This window comes from Diospyros lotus, chromosome 13 (genome assembly GCF_014633365.1).
Source record: "Diospyros lotus cultivar Yz01 chromosome 13, ASM1463336v1, whole genome shotgun sequence".
NCBI lineage: Eukaryota > Viridiplantae > Streptophyta > Magnoliopsida > Ericales > Ebenaceae > Diospyros > Diospyros lotus.
This window is the reverse complement of record NC_068350.1, coordinates 25,306,586-25,327,674: the sequence shown is the minus strand read 5'-3', so window position 1 is coordinate 25,327,674 and position 21,089 is coordinate 25,306,586. Positions and strand designations below refer to the sequence as shown.

At 38.5% G+C, this 21,089-nt stretch overlaps 1 protein-coding gene across 1 annotated transcript; it reads right to left on the bottom strand.

Annotated features, from left to right (window-relative positions):
• Window positions 1-14,726: 14,726 nt before the first annotated feature.
• LOC127788143 (uncharacterized) lies at window positions 14,727-19,011 on the bottom strand. The gene is made up of 3 exons (XM_052316253.1): window positions 18,450-19,011; window positions 15,290-15,579; window positions 14,727-15,146 (listed from the first exon to the last, which is right to left on the bottom strand). The coding sequence occupies exons 1-3, from the start codon at window positions 19,009-19,011 to the stop codon at window positions 14,727-14,729; spliced, it is 1,272 nt and encodes a 423-aa protein (XP_052172213.1).
• Between the last annotated feature and the right edge of the window lie 2,078 nt (window positions 19,012-21,089).

The window sequence follows — 21,089 nt, the reverse complement described above, 5'->3', positions numbered from 1 at the left end:
TTGTACTGAGGGGTTCTAGTCATTTGGTCAATCTGGGAAGCAATATTCTTCTTAGCCTATCATTGTCACGGTGTATAATTTACCACCCTGGATGTGTATGAAGGATACAACAATGTTCTTAATGGTGCTAGTGCCAGGACCAAAGAACCCTAATGCAAAACTTGATGTTTACTTACAGACCCTTATTACCGAGTTGAAACATTTGTGGGATGTTGGTGTGCATGCATATGACATCTCATTAAAACAAAATTTCCAACTAAAAGCAGCTTTGATGTGGATCATCAGTGATTTTTCTGCATATTCAATGGTCTCGGGGTATACCATGACAGGAAAGCCGGCATGTCCTTTTTACACGATTCACTTAGATAGATTTTACATGTCGAAGAGTCGAAAGATTTCATGGTTTGACAATGATTGAAAGTTCTTGTGTCGATATCATCCGTATCGATGGAATAGTTAAGGATTCCGCAAGAATATTTTGGTAAAAAAACAACACCTCCTTTATTGTCTAGACCTGAGATACTTGCTTCCTTGGACGAGTTGGGTCTAGTGAAGGAGACAAAATTGAAGTTTGCAAAGACTAATGCGGATAACAATTATTTAGTGGTTGGAAGAGTAAGAGCATTTTTTGGGATTTTCCTTACTGGAAAACTCATCTCATTCGACACAACTTAGATGTTATGCATATAGAGAAAAACGTGTTCGAAAATGTGTTCAATATAGTGATGAATGTACTGGGCAAAACTAAGGACATGGTGAAGTTGAGAGAAGAGTTGAATCAATATTGTCATTGCATTGCTCAACCGACTTTTACTCTGAACAAGAAAGAAAAAGTCGTCATGTGTGTGTGCGTAAAAAACCTGAAATTTCCTTATGGGTATGTGTCGAACATGGAAAGATGTGTTGACACGAAGAAGCTTAAGTTGGTTAGGATAAAGAGCCACGACTATCATGTGTTCATGCAAAGGTTGGTGCTCATTGCATTTCGAGAATTACTGCTACAAAAAGTATGGGAGGCACTGACTAAGTTGAGCCTTTTCTTCAAAGATTTGAAAATTAGAGAATGGCATCCCCATCACTCTGTGTAAGTTGGAGCTCATATTCCCTCCAAGCTTCTTTGACTCTATGGAGCATCTTCCAATCCATTTGGCTTATGAAACAAGGATAGAAGGTCTGGTTCAATATCGATGGATGTATTTGTTTAAAAGGTATTATTTATTATATTGATAATTTTTTCCTATTTTCCAAGAAACATATTCATTTTGTAGTTCTCTTATCTAATAGCTATACACATTTTATATAGATACCTTGGAAAGTTGAAGAAAATAGTTAGAAATAAAGCTCGAGTGGAAGGCTCTATTTCTAATTCATACATTGTGGAGGAAGCGTCGTTATTGTGTTCTCATTACTTTGAGGACCTTGTTACAAGGCATACATGAGTGTCGTGCAACGATACTGGTGTTGTAAATGAAGGGGATGACCAGGAGGGGAAGTTATCCATTTTCAAACATCCTTGTCAACCATTAAGATGTAAAAAGTCACAAATGTTGTTTGGTGAATACTATGATGCTGCACACAGATATATTTTGATGAATTATCTAGAAGTAGAACCGTATCTGCAGTAAGATTTTGTTAATTAATTGTTATTAATTTCTAAATTATCTTTAAATTGAATTGTTTAATGTAATTATTTTCATTTTTCTTATTAATTTGTCAAGAATTTACGATGTTGAGCTAAGGCAACGTAATCCCGGCATTGGCGACCACGTTATTGAACACTTAACAAATAACGAATTCCCTTCCTAGTTCAATTGCTATGTGAGTTGATTAACTGGAATATTAATTCCACCCAATTTCTTATATAACAATTTCTTATATATCTTTCTTATTTAATAGGCTCGTGATCCTACGAAAAATCTGACCAATTCATACATAAGGGATCTCGCAAAAGGGCTTTTTAACACCATTTTAAAGTACCCCGACAGCTTTGTCAATAGATTTAAATTTCACACAGTTAGCCACAGTTCGAATAAAGGCACTATGAATAGTGACATGTGTGTTAAAGGATCCAACTACAATGATCCCAAGAATGACTATTATGGTCAAATAACAAAGATTGTCAAGCTCGAGTATCCTTCAGTGTCGTTATTCAAGAAAGTTGTATTGTTCAAGGGTGATTGGTTTATTCCAACTTTGAACGAGGGGGTGAAGATTCATCTTGCATACAAGATCATCGAGGTTAATGAAAAGAGGAAATGGAATACAAATGAGCAATTTGTATTAGCTTCTCAAGCGATTTAAGTATATTTTTACGAATATCCAGGCTTGAGGCGCAACAAAAGCAATTGATTGGTTGTAACCAAAGTCAAACCAAGGTTTATAATAGAGGTTCCACAATCCTTTAATAATCAAGACGTGAACCTTGCACGTGAAGCACCGCCTTACCAAGAGGATGATGTGGAAATACACGATATCGCGATTGATGATCCCAAATCCCTCACATAGTGAATGATGGTGACGACACTAATTTAAATGATAAGCTAGTTATGTAATCAAAATTTAACGAAGCCCTAGAGTTGACTGATAAGCAAGTTTTGAGATCTAATTCTAAAGATAAGTCTGAATCGTATAATAAGCAAGTCCTGCGATCAAACTCTGAATATGACTCTAAATTAGAGGATGATCAAGTTCTTCAATTAGATTCTGATGATGACTTCGAATCTAATGACATAGATGTAGACTTATATGATAGTGATTAGAGGTAAATTCTATGATTTAAATATCTATGTTTAATTATTAATGATATTAATTTTGCTAATTGATTTATTTCACTGTAGGTATGACAGGTGCTAGAGGTTGTTATCGTGCAAGACGCAATGGTTCTAGACCTAGCTCTTCTGGGTCCACTGCTGCTTCCACCTCATCTATTGTAGCACAGCATATTTCGAGGGACCGGCCTCCCCCCCACTAGCATCTCCAGTTGCTTCTGCATCAACCCTTGCTACAAAGTCACCAGTACATCCATCATCCTACTCGGTTGTCAGTCCTTCTACGTCCGAATTACAACATGTTATAGAGCAAGATGGCGATGGGTAATTTTGTTTTTACTATTTTTTTTTTTTTTTACATTATGACATATGTTAGGTTTTATACTAATTATTATTATTTGTATACAGGAGCATTTTTTGTCGTACAGTGAACATCTCCCATATTATATCGACGATCTTCAAGAAACGTCTTTATATATAAGGAGGGTCACGTTTGGAAAGAAGTGCCTTTGGAGACAAAGGGCTTGTATTGGAATAAATTTTTGATATTAAATTTAAATTAATAATATAATTTTTTTGTTAATTATCAATGTAGAAATATTTTAGCTATTTAATCTTATTTTTGTTTGCAGAAAATTTTTTAGTGGGATTTTACGATTGATGCATTAGTAAGGAGAGAGTGGGCACAAAAGGCAGCTAAGCGATACATCGACAACATTCGTAGGTGGCATGCTAATGGAAAATTGACTTTTGTGCCAGATTGTAACACCCCCTCTCCTAGAACTGTCCAAGAAGAGGTGATATGGGGAAAATAGATAAAATAAATAAAACTCACTGATAAACTGAAATTTGATACTATAACTGAACATCTCAATCAATCGAAATAAGAACTCTAAGTCAAAATAAACTAAAACCATAAACTATGTCTAAGGGACAATCCCTCGACTGAAAGATAAAATAATCCTAAACTGACAAGACACTACCAAACTCTCAGACATCTTTGATCTTGAACGACTTCACATACACACACTACTGACCACTGCTGCTAGGCTCCACCTCTGGTACTCCCCCGCTAGGACCTGGAATGGTGAAGAGTACAAGGTGAACTACAAAGCTCAGCAAATAATAAACTAGAAAGAAAAATTGAAGCTGAATCGAAGAATATTGATATTGATAAAATACTAACTGAACGTGAACTGAGTATAACCATTGTCTGTTTGCATTCACAAAAATGTAATCCACATAAACTGTAAACTACATGTAAGTATGCAACTTTGGCTCATAGGCCCACATAAATGTAATTCATACATAACTTATTTGAATCTTGCATACATAAAAACTGTAAGCATATATTATGGGCAATATGCCCCTACGCCCCTAGTTGTCACCAGGCAAGCAACACATAAACTAAAACTGGTGGGATCCATGCGAACAAGTCGTCTGGCGCGCATACTAAATGCAATGTCCATACACATGCTAGCACACGATATGAAGTGCTCCATATAAAGTCATACTCAATGCTCATACCAAGATGTATGCACATAATCTCACAAAAAAATGATGATCATGACATAATAAATACTAAACATGTAATTTGATCTTTAACAAAACTATAATCTCCAAGATGTATGCACATAATCTCCCAGAATAATAAATACTAAACATAATAAATACTAAACATACCAAGATGTATGCACATAATCTCCCAGAATGAACGCTCATAGAGACTCTATTTTGATTCAAATCTTAACAAAACTATAACATTTCGAAAGAAATCTTGGGAAAAGAATCCCAATCTATATGAAACAACTTTAGGGATGATTCAAAGATAACATTGAATTGAATCGCTATAAAAATCATGCACATCTTGCGCATGCATTCACTGTTTACATATATATATATACACTGTATCTGAGAACTTCAACGAAGAACTGGAATAATATGGAATCGAAAGTAATATGAACATGCAATGGAAGGGATTACATGAAAGATACTTGCCTTTCAATCTCTTTGTTCGGATTCAATGACTCGCCACACGATTCTCTCTATGTAAACTCTGTTGTGGCTTCTTGTCTTCCTGTTCCTTCATGACATGAAGAAGAATATAGCTAATGGGAATATATATAGAGAGAGCAACCCTAAAAGCCCTTCTCCATCTCCTTATACAGCTAGGAGACTTCCAATCGAAATCCTCCTTACGTATGGATCATCTTCATCCCTTAATCATAATAATTCTAATTAATTATTTAAATTCTAATAACCATTTCTTAATAACCATCATGTCCTTCCATTTAATTTCTACATAATTAAATTCCATTAAATGCTATTTCTCAATTAAAAATCTAAATTACCACATTAAATAATTAATTGGAAAATTCTCAAAACTTAAATAATGCTAAATAAATTCTGGGCCCTCTAACGGGTCGTTACACAGATGATGTCTGGGACCGTTGGATGCAGAAATGGGAACAAGATAAAGCCTTTAAGAAATGATCTGCACAAGTGTCGCTTAATCGCTTGAGTGAGACGGGTGGCCCTGGTGCTAGTCCTTCCTGCCACACTCGGGGTTCCATATCCTCAGCGGAGCATAAGAGACGAATGGTAAGAAATTTAATTTATTTAATTTATTAATATTTGTAATCTTTTATCATTAAAATTATTAATTATATATCATTTTTTTTTTAGAAAGAGGAGTTTGGGAGGGAGCTCACACTGATTGAAGTTTTTGAACGAACTCATTCAAGAAAAAACTAAAGAATGAGAAAGGACGTACGTCGACAGACGTTCTACGAGCGTCGCCGTAAGTTTTTTTTATTGTAAATAATATCAATTTTATAATTAATGTAAATTTTAATATTCGTAATTAACTTATTCTATTTTTTTTGTTAAATTATCGTAGGAAACGTACGAACAGTTGCTAGAGCAAGCTACTCAATCGAATGAGAGATTCAATCAACTAGTTGAGTCAAATTGCGACCAGATATTCATCCAGGTTGCCGGCTGGAAAAATAAGAAGTAGAGGATTTACGACACGGGGTCCTTATCCCAATCGAAGTTTTCCAACGTCGACAGCTCATCTACTATCTCATCTGGCCTTCAGGAGAAGGCCACCATACAAGAAATAACAAAGAAGATAAACTCACACGCTCAGGAGTTGAACGACTTTCAATGACAGTTATCTGAAATGCGAGCTTTGATTGAACAACTTATTACATCTACTCGTGGCATGTTTCCTTCTTCTTCTTCTCATCCACAGCCGACTCACCAGCCTAACTTGTAACACCCCACCTTCTAGGGTATTAATATATGCTAAGATTTTTTTTTTTATATATCAAACATAAAATGATAATAAATCCTCAACATAACTTTTATTTAATAACACTCCCAAACATAGTAAAGGAATGATACACTTTAAACATAAGCGGAAGCAAGATCAGAACCTGTAAGAAACCTCAAAAACATAACATATGTGAGTACATACATATCGTTCACCCAACATAACATAATAAACAATACTAAAATCTAAACAATACATCCGAATAAAATAGATGGTCCTAGTCCCACATGGGACCCACAAAATTTCCACATGCGCTGGTGCATGCTAGGGCGAGTGAGACTGGCGCATGGGGCCCACGCGCCAGTCATCTTCTCCTGCCATGGCTTACCAAAAAATTGCAAAACTTATACCAAATGAAAGCTTATGAAAAGTTGATCCTAGGGGTACCTGATATGGCTCGAAAGGAGGTCCGAAAGCCGGTCAACGAAGGCCTTGAAGTCTCAGCCAGGCGGTTCGCCTAGGGCTCTGGCAAGGCTTCGATTCGCCTTCGTTTCTACTCCGTTGCTCACAAAATTCTCCAGATATGACCTACAAGCTATGGGCAACAAAAGCCCTCTATCCTTTTCTCTCAATTCATTCAAAATAGGCATAGATTTAAAGCTCCAAGTTCTAAAATTTTTGGCCACCGAGAGCTCCATTTATAGGAAAACACGAAGCTTGAAATGGCCTTGACCCTCTTACCCAACACCTTTGGTGACTCTGATAAGGGTCAATATTTCCTATATCCTAATGAATTATATCCCTATTTTGGCTTTATATTTATGCTTAAAGTAAATAATTATTCGTATTACATATTATTTCAGGATGAAGCAAGGAAGTTGGCTTCTACAATTAATTAGGGGCATAATCGAAGACGTTGGATTACCCATTATTGTTACTCAAAATCATGGGCCAACTATGGAGTCTAGAGGATGTTTCAAGTGCACTTAGCCCAACTATCAAATAGAATCCAACATCAGAAAGGCCCAACAAAGCCCAATTTGTAGAAGACTTTTCTTTGTTTTGAATTTTTTAAGTGTTTTATCACCTAAAGTCTTTTGTATTCTTATGAGAAGTCCACCACCTAAAGTCTTTTGTATTCTTATGAGAAGTCCACCACACAAAGTCTTTTGTATTTTTGTCTTTTACCTAATTTTCTTCCACTAGTTAGGTGAATGTTTTGTTGAATAATTATGTGGCTTGTATTGCATCTTGTGAGCTATAAATAGCTCACTTTGGTGCATTTGTGGGAGGGTGGTTATTACTTGAATCAAAGTTTAGTTTTGTTTTTAGAGTTTCTCTTAGAGAATTGCTCTTATTCTCTCTCTTGTTTTCTCTTGGAATCTTACTTCCTTTCTTTCTTCTTTTAAATTCTTATGTCATTTATTGTTACTTTATTATCCACCGCCTAAATGGCCGGTTAATTTCTGCCTTTAAATTTCTGTAATTTTAATTCCTATCATTTAAATTATCCACCGCCTAAATGGCCGGTTAGTTTCTGCTATTTTAATTCCTGTTAATTAAATTCTGTCATTTAAATTACGTCATTTAAATTCTTGTTAATTAATTTTTAAATAAAAATGAGTAGCTAAATCTAATCTTGGGTTAAGGCGAGGACAGTGTCCAATGTTCTTGAATCTCAAGATAAGCCAAACCTCGATGAATGTAAGATTTATCTGAGTTAAACTTGAGTTGAGTGTGTAAATGATTTTGTGAGTTTGGATTAGGTCATCATCCTAACTTAGAACTCTCATGTCATGTATGAGAGTTGCTAGAATTGGAGATGAGATATACCCAAGCTCAGACAATCAAATCATAGTCTGTAGTATAATACAATTTACAGTGACATCTTAACCTAGAACCCTCATATCATGTATGAGGGTTGCTTAGCTAAGAATCATTCGTATCTTGAATTATAACTACCAAATGATCCTCTGTTTATTTCAGATTAATGTTGCTGTTTAAATTGCTATAAGAGATTTATTAGGCATTGGTTCTGAACTCGCCTCAACCCAAGACCTTTTTAATATTCCAAAAAACCTTTTCACAATCAAGAAAACTTAGCTCTCTTTGGATAAATCAACCCGAATGAACAATTCTTTTGTTAAATAAACCTCCCAGTGAATTGACCCGGACTTGTCCGGAATTTATATTTGTGCTACAACTACACTCACACACTGGTGAGTTTAAACCTCTTCACCATTTCAACACTGAACATCCAAACTGATTAAGGCTATCTAAATTGTAGGGTGAGGAGTGTAGCCAGACTCCCCTTCCCCCGGATCAACTTGGATTCGACCTCACCCAAAAAAAATATCGAGTTGCAGGTCGCACCATTGTCGCTTGCAATCTGGCCAAATTTTTTCAAAATTCTGGCCACCTCAATGCCCAATGGCGGCTCATGATGACTCCCACGAGATCCCCGACCATCCATCGTGCTAGCCCATTGCCTGAAACGGCCAGCCAGTGATCGTGCGCCATTGTCAGAAGCCATGGCTGAATTTTCTTCTTTTTCTTGCACTTTGGCCTTCAGTTTCGATTTTTCCCATTTTAGCCCATTTCCTCACAACCCCTACTCTTTCCTTAATTGCCATTGAGCCCCTTAAGTTCCAATCTTTCCATTTCCTCTTTGAAACTTTTGCAAAAAATGTCATTTTAACCCTCATTGGGCAACTTTGGAAAATTGCACTTAGGCCCGTTTCTCCGTGTTGGCTTTAAGCCTACTCATTTCTTCCTGAAACCTCTGAAGGGTTGTTCTACTCGATAAACCGAAGCTTCTTATAACTTCCGTCATCATTTCAGGAGTCTCCTGCAAGAATTCGGTTTTGCAGCTTAAATGGCTGCTGTATTTTTACTGTACCAAAAATTGTTCCCAATTGCATTTCTTTCGGTCCCAAAAATCATGCCTCGAGATATTTGCTAGAGGCGTTCCTATTTCCTTAGACATTTAAGCCTTAGGGTACTCCCTTCGGCTGATTCGATAAATTTTTCGGGCTTTTCAGGTACTTAATTTTCCCGAATTTCTAATTTTCCTTTAAAATAATAACCCAAAGTTCTTGGGTATTACATTCTCCACCCCTTAAAGAAATTTCGTCCTCAAAATTTTCATATTCTTACCTACTAAGACATCAATATCAGGCTTACAACTCATAAAAGCAACAACTTTTATCTCTTAGTCGAGCATTATCATTGATCATTTCGTAAACACATCAATTGCATTACTTACACAAATAATGCCTATCGGGTATATTGGGTTTTTGTATAGAATATCTCATTGTAGCTCTCTATCGTCGACCACATACATCAAAAATAGTTGATAGCGTCACCAATATAAATGTACTATTCATAAACATCCCTTTATTTCACAACATCTTTGATAACTTGACATAGAAAATCTCAAAATTTACTACTTTCATCCTACTTCCTCGAACAACAGGGGATATTTTTCCCTAATCGTGTCCTCGAGCTCCCACATAGCTTCCTTCTTAGTATGATTTCTCCACTGAATCTTTACTAGTGGAATGACTTTATTCCTCAGGGCTTGGTCGCACCGATCTAAGATTCACTCGAGCGACTCTAGATAAGTCAGATCATCTCTTAGCTCGATTACTTCCACTCAAATTTCCTGGGTTAGATCCTGTATATGCCTTCGAAGCTGAGACACATGGAAGACATCATGGATGTTGGATAGGCTAATAAGAAGTTCTAGGTGATAAGCCAACGGTCAAACTCGTCCTTTGATTGGATACGGTCCAATAAATTGGGGTCTTAGCTTACCTTTCTTCTTTCCCCGCATTGCCAAATGCTAAGGCGATACCTTTAGGTATACATGATCTCCTACCTTGAATTCCAAATCTCGCCTTCTTTTGTCCACATAAGACTTTTGACGACTTTGTGCGGTTCAGATTCTCTCTTGGATCTTTCGAATCTTTTCTGTAGTTTGCTGAACCAACTTAGGTCCCAGTATTTGTCTCTCTCCTACCTCAATCCAACAGATAGGCGATCGACATTTTCTTCCATATAGAGCCTCATAGGGTGCCATTCCTATACTGCTATGGTAACTGTTGTTATAAGCGAACTATACTAAGGGTAGATGCTCTTCCCAATTATCCTCAAAATCCAAGGCACATAACCTTAGCATATCCTCTAATGTTTGAATGGTCCTTTCAGACTGTCCATCGGTCTGTGGGTGATAAGCCGTACTAAGGTTCAATTGCATCCCCATGCACTCTTGCAAGCTTCCCTAAAATCTTGAGGTAAACCTAAGATCTCGATTGAAGACTATGCTTACTGGTGTGCTATGAAGTCTAATTATTTCTCCAATATATTGCTCTGCAAATTTTCGTACTGGCCTATCCATTCGCGTAGGCAAGAAGTGTGTTGACTTCGTTAGCCTATCTACGATGACCCTAATTGCATCATTGCCTTTCTAACCCCTGGGAAACCCTGTCACAAAATCCACCGTGACATACTCCCATTTCCACTCTGGGATATCTAAGGGTCTCACGAGTCCAGCTAGTCTCTGGTGCTCGATTTTTACCCTCTGGCACTTATCGCACTGCGCTACCTTCCTTGCCACACTTGTCTTCATTCCCGGCCACCAATAGACTTCTTGGAGATCTCTATACATTTTTGTGGCTCCCGGGTGTACTGTATAATGAGTTCTATGGGCTTCATTCAAAACTCTTTGTCTCAAATCTTTTAAGTTGGGCACATAAATCCTTCCCTGAAACCTCAGTATGCCATCATGAATTTCAAAATCAGATCTCTTAGGCTAGCCATGCTCGTCCACCCATAGATGTATCCGTTTATCATCCACATTTGCCTCCCGTATTTCGTTCACCAAATCCAGCTGAACTACTATGCCAGCGATAAGGACGGACGATTCCTTCGTCACTACACTCATCGTCAGATGGCTAAAAGCCTCCAACATTTTCCACTCACAGGCCATCATTCCATCCATAGAGATAGGCACATTCCTACTCAGTGCGTCAGCCACCACATTGGCATGCCCTGGGTGATATCGTATGGTGCAGTCATAGTCCTTTAGAAATTCCATCCATCGTCGCTGCCTAAGGTTCAACTCCTTTTGCGGGAACACGTACTTCAAGCTCTTGTGATCTGTGAACACCTCAAAGGTTTCACCATACAGGTAATGTCTCCATAGCTTCAGAGCATATATCACGGCCGCCAGTTCCAGATCATGCGTCAGGTAATTTACTTCGTGCCTTTTTAACTATTGCGACCCATATGCGATCACTTGGTCGTGTTGCATTAACACGTAACTCAGACCTATCTTAGAGGCATCCGTATACACAACGAATCCCTCGCACCCATCTGGCATTTCCAAAATAGGTGCTGAGGTCAATCTGTCCTTAAGCTCTTGGAAACTTTCCTCACACTTGGCAGTCTATTCAAACTTGACATCTTTGTGAATAAGCTTCGTTATTGACGAGGCTATTTTTGAAAATCCTTTCACGAATCTTCGATAGTAACCTACCAATCCTAAAAAGCTTCGCACCTCTATCACATTCGTTGGCTGCTTCCATCCCTTGACAACCTCAATTTTTGCCAGATCTACCGAGATTCCTTCGGTAGAGATTATGTGTCTTAGAAACGCGACTTGGGGTAGCCAGAACTCGCACTTCGAGAACTTGGCGTACAACTGGTGTTTCCTAAGAGTTCCTAGCACCACCCTTAAGTGCTCTTCATGATCATTCTCATTTGAGGAATATATCAATATATCATCTATAAACACGATCATGAATTGATCTAGATAGGGTCTGAATACTCTATTCATGAGATCCATAAATGTCGCTGGAGCATTTGTTAACCCAAATGGCATCACGAAATACTCAAAATGGTCATACCTTGACCGAAAAGCTATTTTCAGAATATCTTCAGGCTTAATCCTTAATTGGTAGTATCCCGACCTTAAGTCAATCTTTGAAAATATCTTTGCTCCTTGCAACGGATCGAACAGTTCATCAATTCTCGGAAGTGGGTACTTATTCTTTACCGTGGCTTTATTTAACTGACGGTAGTCAATACACATCCTCAAGATTCCATCCTTCTTCTTTACAAATAGCACTGGCGCGCCCCACGGCGATGTGCTCGGCCAAATGAATCCCTTATCGGTCAATTCCTGTAGCTGGCTCGGTAATTCCCTCATTTCTGTCGGGGCCATTCTGTAACGCCCCACTTTTCCAAATACACAACAATGTAAAATATAAGCTAACACCATCGCGGGCGTTATGGAAACCCTTACCAACGGAAGTGTTGGATCGAACCTGAAAGCTTAACCAAAGCTAAATAAAGGGGTTTCCACTAGATTTCCTTTATATGTACAAGAAATGCGTGCGACTTCCAATAAACCCAAAAGACACAACTCACTACTTGTAGTTACAATTGCAACACATGCCCAATCTAGCAAACAAACCCTTATCATGGGTAGCTTCACCATACAACACTTAAAGTGTATTAATTGAGATATCACCCACGCACGCACGAAACCACAACCCTTAGTACAACTATAGGACACTCACTCACTTATTACAAGCTCGATCATCTCAGCTGCTATTACAATACATCACTCGGATTACATGGGTACATAATGAAATAAGAACCAAAGCTAGCCAAGCACCATCTCCTTACCCTTACTCGCACTGGAACCTGTATCACCTGGTACATCTCATTTACCTGGAACGGTGAATGTTCCAGGGGTATAAAACACCCAAGTTAGATAATAATATCTAAGTGAGTGATACAAGAAAGAAAATAGTGCATGCATGTGTAATATATAGATATGCCACAAAATCTTCCCAACGATAGCCATGCTATTGTGCTGCCATGAACTTCTTGACCCCTTTACACGGGCACGAGATGGACATGCCAGAACATAGCCATGATCGACCCACTCGGCCCTTTTACACAAGCACGAGGTGGTCTCTTGTGATAGCAGATGTTAGGGTGTTGCCATGTCTGAACCTCTCGACCCTTTTACACAAGCACGAGATAACCCTATTACGCGAGCCCACGTGGTTAGCCCTCTTACACGGGTCCCTGTGGTAGTTCACATATGAAAAACCACCAACAAGCCACAGTCATCAAATAACATGATGTAAGACAAAGCAGAAGGAATATGCATAAACCAAGGGAAATATAATATGCATGCCATGACCTAGTCCTATTGCACGGACACGATTTCCCACGATGACCCATCAACAAACCACAACCACAAACTCCATGATATGTTCAAAGATAGGAAAGATATGCTCGAAACAAAGGGAACATAAGACGTAAGCCAGAACCCATCCAAAAATGAAACCAAGGATGGTTAAGAGAAAGAAAGAAACATGCATGAACCACTCACAAATGAAACCAAGCATGGTTAAGAGGAAGAATGCACAAGAACCACTCACAAATGAAACCAAGAATGATTAAAAGGAAGCAAGAAGCATGCACAAGAACCACTCACAAATGAAACCAAGAATGATTAAGAGGAAGCAAGAAGCATGCACAAGAACCACTCACCTTGATTATTTACCCAAGAAAGCACTGTTTACAACAAGCGAGAATAGTTTTCTCATGGTTTTCTTACTGATTGGTACGAACTTCGAGGAAGGCCCTGAAAATTCCCTCAAGGCTTATTCTCTCTCAAACTCCCTTCCTTTTCTTCCTTTCTAGGTGCCCAAAGCAAATAACCCCAAAGCCCTTATTTATAGGAAACTTCAGCGAACCAAATCACGCCACGTGTCTCGTCATCATTCCACCTATGAGCATCCAATTAAAATATGCCATGTGTCCCTAAAGATTTGTGCATTTTCATGCCCTTACGACAAGTCTCCCTTGAGATATGAGCCATCACATGTTTAATTTGATTTTCCAATATTCCCATCATTACATCCCACATGGTTTAATTCATTTTCCACATTTCCCATCATTACACTTCAAATCCTATCTCCAAGTGGCCAATGAATGCTTGCCACATGTCCTTAGAGATAATGTTTGGAGACTTTTGCAAACTTGGAAGATAAGTAAGTTTTTTCTTAACCAATCATGCAATGCCACCTCAAAGTGTCATTATGAGCCATCATGTGACCTTATCCTAACTTCCAAGTAACCCAATGGTTGATTGCCATGTGTCATTGAAGATAAGGCTTCATCATTTCTCCCATGTGCATTCCAACTCTAATGCACCTCTCGTCTCTTAATTGAACTTAATAGAGTTTGGAATCCAAAATTCCATTTGTTTTGAGTGTTCACACTATGCTCATCATTACACCCATAATTATAAGATTTCAACCAATCCAATTGTGACACCTAGCGATCCACAATTTCCCATAGATGATATTTTTAAGGTTACAAGAACTACACATTGGCCTGAACTTTTCAGATAATTTACACTTAGGCCCTTGCAACTTGGTCCCCGGGTCATTTTTAATTGCACTTTTTGGTCCCCATAAAATGGATAAATTACACTTAGCACCCCAAGATTTTAGGTAAATTACACTTTTACCCGACTTCAATATTTACGATTTTGCCACTGGTTCAGAAATTGAATTTTTCCCTCAAGGCTTTCTCAATTCCTTGAAAGGACCTATTTCCTCAAGTATTAGAACCTAACAATCTCAGGTATCACCTCATTTTTTATTTTGAAAATCTGGGGTGTTACATCTTCGATAAGGAGGAATAGATATCGGTTTAGTTCCTAGTACTAGCTTGACTGAGAACTCGATCTCTTGAGCTAGCGGTAGTCCTGGTAGGTCTTCAGGAAATACATCCCCATACTCTCGTACTATCCACACCTCATTGAGCTTTGGCACTTCTTTCTCTTTCAAACGAGCATAGGCTATACATCCATGAGATCCCTGGCTTATCAACTTTTCTGCCTTCCTGGCCGAAATCATTTTTCCATTCCTAAGGTCACCTTGTCCCCGAAATTTGACCCATTCCCCTTCGAGTTTCTTTATGGTCATTACCTTTCTCCGACAATCTATACTGGCATCGTATCTGGACAAGAAATCCATTCCTAAGATTACGTCGAAGTCATACACATCTAGCTACACATCTAGCAAAATTAAATAACTTGAAATTGAGCATCACTTAAACTAATTTCGCATCCTTCTATCACCTTTGAGGACCTTTTACTTTTACCCATGGGCGTCAAAATTATTATCGGAGATTCCATAGGTTTAGTCTCTACCTCCAAACTTGTAGCCAAAGCATATGACATAAATGAATGCGTTGACCCAGGGTCTATCAATGCATGAACAGGGGTATCCGATATGAAGAGCGTACCTTGCACGACTGCCGGATTTGTCCCCACATCTTCCTTGATGAGGTTGTAAGCACGTCCCTGACAAGTCCCACGAGCCTCTCCTGCCTTTTCAGTTGGCCCATCTGCTTGTCCGAGTCTTGGCCTCTTCGGGCAGTTACTTGAATAGTGCCCTGGTTGATTGCACTGGAAACACACCACCTTTGATAGGTCTTTAACTGGAGGTGTGTAACACCCGGTGTAATCGGTGTTAAGAGAATAGAAAGGAAGTAGGAAAACTTCCAAAAATACACTTGAGGAGGTGATGGATCCTTGAGATTGAGAATGCCCATGAGAAGGGTATTTTGGTAATTTGGATAGTGAAGTCCAATAAAAAGGGTATTTTGGTAATTTGGATAGAGAAGTCCAATAAAGGGTATGTTGATAAATTAAAAATAATTTCTATGTGGAATTAGGTGTGTAAGTGAATAAAATCCCAATTTGGTATTTATGTGGAGATATATGGGATTAATAAATTCACAAAGGGTATTTTGAGAATTTTGGAATTTATTTCCATAGAGGAAATTAATTATGGAAAATAGGGAAAATAGAGAATATAAAATTATTTGAGAAAATAATTAATTTTTCCCTAAATTGGTGGACAATTGTGGTAATGCCACATGGATGGTGGAGATGGAAGCTTGGAAGCCAAGTTTGTGTCTTAGAATGACACTTGGCATTTTGTGGTCCAAGTTAAATGAGAGATTTAAAAAAAATGCAAAAGAAATGATAATTGGTCTTGTAAGCATTTAAAGAGAGGCATAATCGTGTTGGATTAAAATAAAAATTCAAAAGAAATGAAAATTTGTCTCCCATTAATGTTTGGAAAATATGGGATTTATTTAAAGGAGAAAGAAAACATTTATGTCTTTCAAGTGGTCTCTCATGTGATGGTGAAAATTGGTCTCATTAAATTAAATGGGAAAGAAATGAGAAATGAGAGATGGTGGTTAGTGACACATGGCATAATCTTGTGAATCAAGAATAGGCATTTAAATGAAATTCAAAATTGGAGAGTAAATGGTCTTTCAAGTGTTAAATGAAAGCCATGATGTTGTTGCCTAAAAAGAAAATGCAAAAGAAATGGAAATTAGTCACTCATTTATGAGTGAAAATGGGAGGATTTATTTAAATGAGAAAGAGTGAAATTAGTCACTCAAGTTGATTTGTTGAAATTAGTCCAAATAAATATTTGAGAAAATAGCTAATTTTGGTATTGGAAGACTAAGTTGATCCAAGGGTTAAGATCAAGTCTTGAAAAGGTGAGATATATCCAATGGCTTGGATTAAGTCTTGAAAATGGCATATAATTGTCTCATTAAAGTAAATGAGAAAGAAATGGAATTTTTCAAGAGGGATTCAATGGTTGAGATTTGGCCTTGAAAAAGGGAAAGAAATCCAATGGTTAGGATTTTAGAAGACTAAAGCACATGGATTGTGCTTTTGGTGGAAGGCTAGGATTTGTTCTCTCAAATCCATAAAGATCCAAAGGCCTAGATGCATTCTTGAAATATGGGGGAACTAGTATAAAATGGCAAGAAGGGAAGTCTTGGTTTCCTTTGGCCATTTGGAGAATGAAATGAAGAATGAAGGAAAGAAAGGGAGATAAGAAAGTCTCCCATGGAAGAAAAATTGAAGAAGAAGAGAATAAATCAAGGTAAGTATATTTCTTCTTCTCTTTAATTAGTGTTCTAGTATGCAAAGGAAATAAATTTCTTTTGGAATGCCATTTTAGATGGGAGAAAATGAAGATGGAAGCTCTCTTGAAATGGAGATTTAATATTCAAGAATGAGGTAAGGGATGGCCCCAAGTGGTGGAGGCTTTGCATTGCATTGTAAGTAGGCTGCATAAATTTTTATGTATCTTTTTGCATGCTTTATTTGTTCATGAGACCTATGGCCATGGGGGTGGGAAAGAAATGGTAGGTTGATGCCTCAAACCATGTTGGGTTGTGAGGATGGAATGACCTAACCATACTTGGATGCATTTGTCATTACATAGACTTGTTATGCTTTTATTTACCTTGCATATGCACCCTTACTGAGCTTTTGAGCTCATGAGGTTTTATCCTCCCCTTGTAGGTTGTTCTTATGTTAAAGAAGAGAAGGGAAAGTGCAAGCTAGTGGTTGGAAGCTCTTGGAGTATATTACATTTATTTTTGTTGTAAAGTTAAGGCTTAAAGAAGCCTAGGCATGTGATTATTTTATTTGTGACCTTATGACTTAGGGAAGCCTATTTGTTGTATTTAATCATGTGTGGTGTTTATTTATGGATGTTGTTATGTGAGCAACAATAGGTTGTGTAAGGCTCATGTGTGAAATAGAAGGAGACTTTGATGTATGTTATGTAATAATCAAAGAGGTGGAGTAAGCCTTAATTATGGAGAAATAGAGGCGAAAATGGAGGGAATGTGAAGCATATTATTAATTTTTTATTTCTGGAAAAATTGGGTTAGGAGGCCCAAGAAAAAAAATATATATATATATTTCTGGAAGCAGCAGCAAAGCAGGCAGGCGTGCAGCCGCGCGCGCGTGCGGGCAGGCGCAGCCAGCTCCCAGCGGGCCCCGCCAGCAAATTTTTTTAAATTTGGAATTTTGGGGAATTAAAGGGGCTTTTCTAAATTGATTTTGGGGCCCGGAGGAATTTTCAAAATAAAGGAATTTTTTGGGCATTTTTTGAGAAAATGCCGAAATTTTGAAAAATTGAAAATGATGAGTTTTTCCTCCAAAATGGGTAATAAATCAATGGATTGATTTAAATGGTGATTTTATGGAGCCCGGTAAAAATTCTTGAATGGGAAAAGAATTAAAAATAATTGAGAAATGGCGATTAGGCATCTGAATGAGATTTTCTTTATAGCCAATGCGGTGTGGCTAAAGCCCAATTCTGCTAGTGAATCCTAGGGTTCAGGGAAGGGAAGGATGAGCCTAGTTCCCACCTAGGGCGTTTCGTCTTGAAACATGGTCCACCCTTCACCAAAGGCCGGGTAGGTGGACAATTCGGGTGATTGTTCACGAGTAACACCCGTAAGTGGGAGCGGGGCGTTACAAGGTGTTTCCTTTCTCTTGCGACAATCCCTACTTATGTGCCCTTGCTTTCCGCAAGAATAGCAGATAGACGTTCCTGCTAAGCATTTCCTCCCCAGATGGCTCTTTTTGCACTTGAAGCATTGCTTGCTGCCCTGGGGATTTTTATTTCCCGATTTCTGCTCTGAGTCCCCTTTTGTTTCTCCAGACCTAATCTGCTTCACTTGCAGAAGGTTCCTCTCCGTCGTCAAAGCTTTACTTAAAGCTTCCTCATATGATTTGATTGACCATGTGCTCAAAGCTTGCAGCAGATCCACCCGAAGTCCTGACATAAACTTCTGTGCTTTCTGCCACTCATCGGTATCATACATTGGCTTGTATTTAATGAGATGATTGAATTTGGTGTCGTATTGAGCCACCGACATTTCTCCAGTTTGCTTCTGGTTCACAAACTCCCAGCTTTTCTCCTGCCTCCAGCTAAGCGAGAAGTACTTATCATTTAAGGCCTTCTTGAATGCCTCCCAAACTGATACTGGGGTCTCATCAGTTTCAAACCCTTGCCTCGAGCGGGATCTTTGCAACATTCGCGCTGTAGTCTGCCACCACTTCCCAGCTTCTTCCTCCAACATGAAAGTGTCACAGTTTAATTTGTCCTCGTCGTTGAACTGAAGATGTCAAAGCAACTTCTCTGACTGCTCTAACCAATACTCGGCCATGCTGGGGTCATCATGGGGCTTCCCCTTAAACGTTGGCGGTCGCTGCTGTTGGTAGTATTCCAGCACGTTTTCAGTGTGCCTAGGTGGTCCTTCTCTGGTTGCGTGGGTCAAAAGATTCTCTATAACCCTCTCGATGCGATCCAAGCGTCCTTCAGGAACTGATGATTCCATTTCTGGTTCTCCCGTTTGGATGCTACTACTGTAGCAGCAATTCCCATTGCTTCTTACATCTTTTATTTCCCGATTGGGGCTGATAGGAGTCATATTGCTTTGCTGTCTTGTGGTTACCATCTGAAAGACAAGATAAAATCTCATTCCACGAGAATTTCTTCAAAAAGGAAATTTTATTTCATAACATTGTATATAACATCGATTACAAGAAACATAAGGCACACATCTAAAACACTAGTAAGCGAAATAAGATCGTCCACGATTCTTTTCTATGGGCTAGCAGACTTCCAGACCCAAGCATCATCACTTATCGTGTCGTCCTTAGACTCGACCTCGGGTCCTTCGAGATCGTCGTGCACCATTACTCCTTCCTCTTCATCGTCTGAGTTAAGGTAGCCAGCGCCCATCATATTGGCATCGGCTTCCACCATGTCTTCCCAATCTCCATCGAAGTCGGACATTTCTTCTTCCTCTAGTGCATTTTCCTCGTACATGTTGAGGGCATGGTCATGAAACTGCTGGCAATAGAAGAACAAGGATGCATAGTTGCCTTGGAGGTGAAGCCCTTCGGCTAGGTCTCTCCATACTCCTTTCATATGATCTATCAAAAAATCGACTTGGGCATTCATTAGGCTTGGTCGCACGAAACTACTTGGCGGCACATCTCTTAGAATTCCTTCGAGGAGGTCGAGGCGACCGAAGACATCCACCATAATTGGATCATTATCTTCCCATCGGCTGTTCCAGTGGGTCACCCAGAATTGCTCGAGATAATCATTTTCCATGCTGCCATTGAAAAACTAGTTAAATTTTCTACTATTCACCAGGAACAGTAGCCATTTAGTGTTTTGTACATGAATAGTACACCAGGTAAATTCCCAGGGAAAAGAGGTGGGTCACAATTGACACACTTAAGTACCAAGTCTTTCCTTAGCCAGAACTTTCCTAGACATGCACATTTTGGTACAACACACTTAAGTTCGTAACCTTTAAACTTCAATCACAAATCTCCTAATCTAAAGATAGGGATCCTTAATCTAAGTTTTCTAAACATCGAGTTCATAGATCCCTAAAGATCTATCTTGATTCTTTAAATAGAACTTTGGCTCTGATACCAACTGTAACACCCCGCATTCTAGGGAATTAATATATGCTAGGATTTTTTATTTTTTTTTACATCAAACATAAACTGGCAATAAATCCTCAACATAACTTTTATTTAATAACACTCCCAAACATAGTAAAGGAATGATACACTTTAAACATAAGCGGAAGCAAGATCAGAACCTGTAAGAAACCTCAAAAACATAACATATGTGGGTACATACATATCGTTCACCCAACATAACATAATAAACAATACTAAAATCTAAACAATACATTCGAATAAAATAGATGGTCCTAGTCCCACATGGGACCCACAAAATTTCCAACACGATCAAGCCTCGATTACTTCCTTGCCCTTCTGGCTGCTTGCCTCGCCTGGAACGTGGAATATTCCAAGGACATAATCCAATATCAAAGGATGAAATCTTCTAAGTGAGGGTTAGATAAATATGAATGAATGATGCATGATGCATGGACATTTATAAACATATATCCATAATGTAACTTCCCAGGCTCATCAGCCCGGCACGAAACCCTAGGCAGAATACCGAACCTCTGCAGGATAAACCTAACGTTGTTCCATTAATTGCCCTAGGAGAATTACGGCTACACTCTTAGGGTAACATCCCAACTCCATCCACGAGTTTCAATATGACCAAAAATATCGT

Bases quoted from the DNA above. Each gene is read 5' to 3' on its own strand.
- LOC127788143 (XM_052316253.1), bottom strand. From the start codon at position 19,011: ATGTTGCAAAGATCCCGCTCGAGGCAAGGGTTTGAAACTGATGAGACC. The intron at 15,580-18,449 runs GTAACGCCCCGC...ACACACCTCCAG, and splicing joins CAAGAGAAAGGAAACACCTT to TTAAAGACCTATCAAAGGTG. The intron at 15,147-15,289 runs GTAGAGACTAAA...CTAGATGTGTAG, and splicing joins CTTTGGCTACAAGTTTGGAG to CTAGATGTGTATGACTTCGA.